This window comes from Nematolebias whitei, chromosome 19 (assembly GCF_014905685.2).
Source record: "Nematolebias whitei isolate Nwh7 chromosome 19, NemWhi1, whole genome shotgun sequence".
Classification (NCBI taxonomy): Eukaryota; Metazoa; Chordata; class Actinopteri; order Cyprinodontiformes; family Rivulidae; genus Nematolebias; species Nematolebias whitei.
In genome coordinates this window covers 20,735,386-20,742,183 of record NC_056516.1, presented here as the reverse complement: position 1 = coordinate 20,742,183, position 6,798 = coordinate 20,735,386, and the positions used below count along the sequence as shown (strand labels likewise).

The window sequence follows — 6,798 nt, the reverse complement described above, 5'->3', positions numbered from 1 at the left end:
CAGCCATCCATCCATCCATCCATCCATCCATCCATCCATCCATCCATCCATCCATCCATCCATCCATTATCTTTACCTGCTTCTTATTTTCCAGGTTGCAGGAGTCACTGGTGCCCATATCCAGCAGTCACTGAGCAAGATGCAAGATACACCCCGGACAGGTCTCCAGTCTATCACAGGGACACAATGAAACAACCATTCACTCTCTCACTCACACCTAGGGACAATTTAGAGTTACCAATCAGCCTAACATGCATGTTTTTGATCTGTGGGAGGAAACCGGAGTACCTGGAGAAAACTCACACATGCACGGAGAGAACATGCAAACTCCACCCATAAAGGCCACCAGCCAAGATTTGAACCAGCAACCTTCATGCTGAGCAGCTCTGCCAACAGTGCCACTGTGCTGCCATGGTAAGTATATTTTGGACATTTTTTTCTTAATTTTTTTTAGACGTTTTTTTTTTTTTTTTTTTTTAATATTTATTTTTATTTTTTTATGTTGCCTACTAACAACCAAGCTAATTATGGAATTCAATAACATTTAAAACATGTATTGGCACCTAGCTGATAATTTATCCAAATTTACTTTGTACATTATTTTAACTTTTTGTTTGTTTGTTTTAAACAAGGATTAAAATATTTAGCTTTTAAATAACAATTTTTTTTCTTTAGCCTACTATACATCCATTAAACAATCCATCTATTTTTAATTAATAGTCAAAACTAGTTTGCGAGAACAGAAGCTTGTGCACACATTTCCAGATATTTTTACTCCCCACCTTTCAATGATTCCAGAATATATACTAAAGCACTCCCAAATCAGAGATGTAGTATCTTTAGAAAGTCCTTGGTCTTCCCCAATGTCTCATCTTCTCATCGGGGCATGTCTGAATCACCTCCTTAAGAAGCTATGAGGAAAACATCCTTACCAGATGTCACATTGCCTTAGCTAAACTGAAGTCTTCCTGTACATTTACTTTACAATTACATAAATCAAATAATAAAAAGATCTCCAGGGTAAAAACAAGTGTGTAACAAAATTGTTCTTTGAGTCCAACTATCAAATAAAATGAAAAATATATTGACATTTTAATATTCTTAGAATCACTGTCTAAGCACTGCGTGACTAAAACTAGCAGGCTCACAGAAAGAAACATGCATGGCAAAATTTCCAGCTTAATAGCATGTTAGAAGTAACATATACTTTAGTTAACAGTCTCTTTGGTACAAAATAAAATGTTTTAAGAGCATCTGTACAGGCCTGATGAACATTTGATATTACAGCATAACATATTCATATTGTTCACTTATCATATACTGTATATATCATTGCTATGCTGTATATCATATACAGTATATATCACAAATCAGTGTTGTCATTTTTTATTAATTAAAAGGATGCTATGTTGTTTAGAACAATGCTATGATATATTGAATATGAATGCTATAAGAATTACTGAACTACTATAAACTGTTGGCAAAGAAACATCAAAGTATAATTTGGAAAGACCGTAGGCAACAGACTGGATGGAATATTGTGACTGACATCAGCAACTAGCTTGACATCACTTGACATGATAATGGTTAAAAGCTTTAGAATGTCTTTTTGATTAGAGTTAATCTCAGTAGAACCTGAGCAAAATGCATGCAACAAAAAACATCTGCAGCAGTAATGAGAACATCCCTCAGTGGAACTCTGATGCACACCCCTCATGACATACACTGTGAAGCCAGTGGCCTCACAAAGACTGCCATGTTGTGCTTTCGGTTCGTTGGCATACTTTGTCAATAAAAAAATAAATTAAAAAAAATATGGAACCAGTTACTTATTAAAATAATTTGCTGCCAAAACATTTTGACTTTTTGTGCAGTATATTTGAAACAGCATCATCCACACAGCATCTTAAAAGTACCAACAAATGTCTGCACAGACTTCCATCTTCCAAGCCCTCAAGCCAGTAAACGGCCATGGAGACAAGTTAGCAGATTGTGTTAGGGTTTAATCCAAACAAGAAGGAACATGGCTCTTTTCTTGGAAACATCAGAGAAAGAATCTGGAGTATTATTACAGTCCTCTGAGAATTTGTTGCAGAAAATGACGGATTAGTGTGGGCGCTCCTAATTTTTGCGTGTGTGGGGTTAATTCTCCTTCCAAGGGCTTTTGGTCGAAGGCTCATAGAGAGGACCATTGCATCCCATGAGAGCTTAGAGTGAGACCATGTAAAGTTTCACTGAGATCAACGCACATGCCTAAAGCGCTTCCACATACATTTCATCTAGTTGCACTCACAGAAATTTGCTTAATGAGCCTCATGAGGTGCTGAAAAGGCTTTGCCGTCAGGGGTCAAAGATCAGTATACTCTTGTGCATAGCTAAAAAAGTCTCTCTGGGGTCATGCAATGTTTATGTGGAAATCTCACCTTTAGGGAGATTATTTATGCATAACTTTTGCCTGGTGGGGTTAACTTGTTGATAGGTGGGACGGTACCTTTGTGTTCATTCCAGATGCTATGTGGGAGAAATTGACAGCCAGGAAAAGTGTGTCTACATTTGTTTTTCTCTAGATGTAAAGAGGATTTAAAATGATATACTTTCAAAGCTGCTTATGTAACAATTCTTGATTTTTTTTTTTTTTTTTTTTTTGTAAGACACATTGTGCCTTAATTAGTATATTTGCAAACATGTTCATATTTAGCCAATTAACTAATGTTCACCAGTTTTTGGGTGGGGTGTGGGGAGGCAGGTTAAATGTTTATGATGAAAGCAACATATGATATTTTTTGTAAAAATAACAACATCCAGGTATGGTACTCTAAATTCTTGAGTAAAATGTGCATATGCAGATTTTAATAGTATATTTTCTTTCTTACTAAACTGTCAAAGTACTGATACCAGAGCCTTAACTGTGCAAGTAAAAAGTTAGAAAGGTGCACATGTCTTTCTAAACTGATTTTTTGCTAATTGCTATAGCAGATAATGAGCAGAGGAGGATATTAAAAAGCACTCAACATGAAATTAAAGTGATAATTTAGGATACAGATTAAACACAGGAGTGTGACGAGCTGCCTGTGCTTTAAATCACCCATGTAGATATGTTTAGTTTCCTTCTACGTTTTGTTTGGTTAGTAACCGATCACCCACTTTACTGTTCGGATTCAATGAATAACACAGTCAAGCTATGTTAGGTTAACAAACCCTACCAACTTGTTCATTGCTTTCAACCTTAGGCTCCTGCCTCGCTTGATAAAGATCCCTCATTAACCTGCATGACCTATTAGACCTATAACTTGATTGTGGTACATTTAGAAAATTTCCTTCAGTGCTACTACACTCAGTAAGTGACAAATGTGTGATCTTCTTGTTAGAATTTTGGTTTTTGTGGCTACCCTGGCATGTCTCTCTTGGGCAATGTCCAAATGCAGGTATGAGCTAAGAGATTGTGGCACACTAGCATGATGCTATCGCTATAGGTAGATTAGATCTGTGCTAAATTGTTTTTATGGTAGTAGTAGCCTAGGCATAAGAGCATGGCCAGACCTGCTTCAAATTACCTCAAAAATTAAAGCCTACACGTGCACAAGTGTGTGAGTGGGCTCCACATCATGACTATACAGCTCTCCTCCACAATCTGCCCAGCCCCATATAACCTGTCAATATATTGATAAAGAACTTAAAAGCTTAAAAAAAAAAAAAACATGTTGGCTGCTTTATTTTATTTTGTTTAATTTATTATTATGTTTGAGTAGGGTTCTTATTTAGTGTAATGAGTTTTTTAAATTTTTTTATTATTATTATTATTATTTTTGCAAGGACTGCCTTTGAAATAAGTGAAAAGCAACTTAGAAAATGGGATCTGCATTTTGTTTCCTCTCTTTTACTGTTGGATCTTAGTCATATTGACTTATGCTAGGGATTAACTATTAACCATTAATTAACTACTATTAACTATAATTGTGGGATTCACCTGCATAAATAAATGTTGAATGAATACATGTCCAGGACTCTCTTGTAAATGAGTCCCTGAGGCTCAATGGGATTAACCCATTTAAATAAAGGTTGAATGAATTAGAAAACCAAGGTGAACTGAACTATAATAAATATACTTTTATATTCTGAATAAAAAAATAAATAAAAATAGTCGCCTATCTTTCAGGAAGTCATGTACATGGATAATGTGGCCTCTTAGAGTATTTTATCCAATGGCTAAGCCCCGAAACTGCCCATCAGACATATGTGAGGGTTATTTTTGTTTGTTTTTTATACATATTTTTCTTTTTTTTTTTTTTTTTTTTTTTTTTTTTCTTTTGATATTTTTAATAACATGTCAGAAGAGACATCAGTGAGAAAAGGTTAACAATATGTTCAGATAAAAAACGACTGGGATTATTGCAACGAGAAACCCCCCCTGAAAATTAGTAATTCAAATATGCATGGAACTGAAATATGACTACAATGTGGAAATAACTCTGAAATCAAGTCAACATATTTGGTAACAATTGGCCAAACTCAACATATGAAACAAGCATTATATTTATTTTGAGGATTAGTTTGATCTATAAATATTCCACAAGAGAAATGGCCAAACACTGTTGCAGTGCCCAGTTGACCTTAGCAGCTGAAACTCTACTTTAAAGCCTTTTCAAATCACATCATTTCATTGGAGCCTGTTATAATCTGAGCTAAATAAAACTGCAAAGGCCAAATATTCAGTAAAATAACATAACATGGCTTGAACGTCTTTTTGAACATAGCCAAATGTTTCTCCCACTGATCAACAGCTTTTTCACTGATGTGTTTTATTGTGTAATCCGAGTTGAGTACAGAAAGAGTCAGTGTTAACCTTGGCTCATAAACTGACTAAAACATGGTCTATTTACTTCTTGCCTGTTGGGGGTTGGTGTAACTCATTCCGAGGGGTCTAACTGTGATTTACCTCAGCATGTTTAGCATATTTCTGGTGTATGCAAAAGGCATTCTGATGTATCACAGGTTTGAAATACCCACACACAGTGATACACCAGATGTTGTCATGGAGCCAAATATCTACACAGGAAGCATCCAGGAAATCCCACCAGAGCATTGAACTTTAATATTGAAGACTTGTCAGCAAATGTAATGAGATACTATACTCTGTGGGGATCTCAGACTTTGTTTTGCAACATTTTGTTTGAAGGTCACCAGACTGCAGTGGACTATGTGGAAAATAATTAGAGATCACAACAGCAAGGGAGAAGGAAGTGGTTAGATTAGTCAACATTTGGGGAGATCTTACCTTCTGCAGCCACTGAGTGTTATTCTCCATGGCACTTTCAAGAGTCTCCAGCTTCTTCTGCTGCCATGAAGGTCGATCCTCTTGGGCCCGACTTTGCTTGGACTGGCTTTCACCAGGCTTTACCTCTGGTGGGGAGTCACTCTGAAGGGTGTTCGTCACCTGGAAGTCCTTCAAGGGTTGGCAGTGATCCACCTCTGGGAGAATGAAAGTGTAGCTGCAGGGACCGTGCTGCACACGGTGCTGCTGACGCTGTGAAGCAATTGCATTGGCCAAAAGGTAGGCCAGGTAGGCGAAGGTCGGGGCCAGCAGACGGCCCATGCTAGGGCAAAAAAAATAAAAATGAAAATTGTAGAGGGTGCAGGAGGAGGTAGCACCACCTAGCCAAGTCGACAAGTAGGTTTATTTTTAGTCTTGAATCCTTCCAGTGTCTTCTTTCCTGACTTTTCAGTCCAACTCTTGCTGCTGGTCCCCTGTCTGTTTTATAACTTTTCCTTATTCGGCAACTCTTGCTCTTTGCTGTTGCATCAAAAGTCCTCTTGAGGCCAATTCGTGCTCCTGCTGGTTTGCAGGAGGGCAGACACACACACACACACACACACACAGGAAGCAGAGGGATTGTTTTTCACTGAAAGTCCAACACTCACCCAGCACATGTAGCTCTACCCAGGAAGGCAACAACAAAGTCCCACTATTTATCTCTGGTTTAAAATGTTGCTTGCCTCAGGGTTGTCTTTTCAAGCTGCTGCATTGGTCTGAAGGAGAGGGGGCGAGCAGAGGTGGAGTGTAGAGTGGCCTGCTTCAGGATGTTGGCTCAAGTGGTAAGGCTCTTTAGAGTAGAGAGAAAGAGAGCGAGTGAGAGAGGCGTACGGATCTGCATGCACACAGCCGTTAGCACACAATCACCCAAACACCCATCCCTCGTTTTTTGTTTTCTCCCTCCCTTTTACGGTACTCCTATTTGCAGAACTTGTAACTACGACAAGAGCATAAACATTTTTTTGTATTATTATTTTAATCTATTCCTCGTGCTCTTAATGTCTCTTCTCCCCCACTGTCTGTCTGTTTCTGTATCCCCCCCTTAAAACACAATTTCCCGTAGCGACAGGGTCAGAATGAAGTGTTGTAGTGCAACAGCTGAAACAGGGTTTGGGATCAGTAAATCAGCGTGTGACAGATTCTTGGAGTTTGATCTTTATTTTGATAAACAACTCAGTCTGTTAGCCGAATACAGATCAATAACAATTTACTGTCTCTGAATGAAGTGAGGAGTGTTTTACCCTCTGCTGCACGCTGAACTGACACTGTCTTTGGAGTTTGCTGTTAACTTATCTTACAGTCTTGCTAGTCTGCTTTGCCATTTTATTATCATTACTATTGTTAACAATCCACTACTTTGATGCTGCTGCCTCAGTGCTTATTTTTCATATCCTAATTGTTTTTTATAAAAAATTAAAAAAAATGTTTAGAATATTTGTTTGTTTTTTTAGTCTGTGTACTGATCTAGATCAGTTCAACTCACTGTG

General features: G+C 37.7%; 1 protein-coding gene across 1 annotated transcript in view; it reads right to left on the bottom strand.

Moving 5' to 3' along the window:
- The window catches only part of angpt2b (angiopoietin 2b), a 23,335-nt gene extending 17,742 nt beyond the window's left edge, over positions 1 to 5,593 (bottom strand). The window contains exon 1 of the mRNA XM_037693402.1: positions 5,276 to 5,593. Within this exon, the coding sequence (XP_037549330.1) occupies positions 5,276 to 5,593 (318 nt within the window). The remainder of the gene's footprint in view (positions 1 to 5,275) is intronic.
- Between the last annotated feature and the right edge of the window lie 1,205 nt (positions 5,594 to 6,798).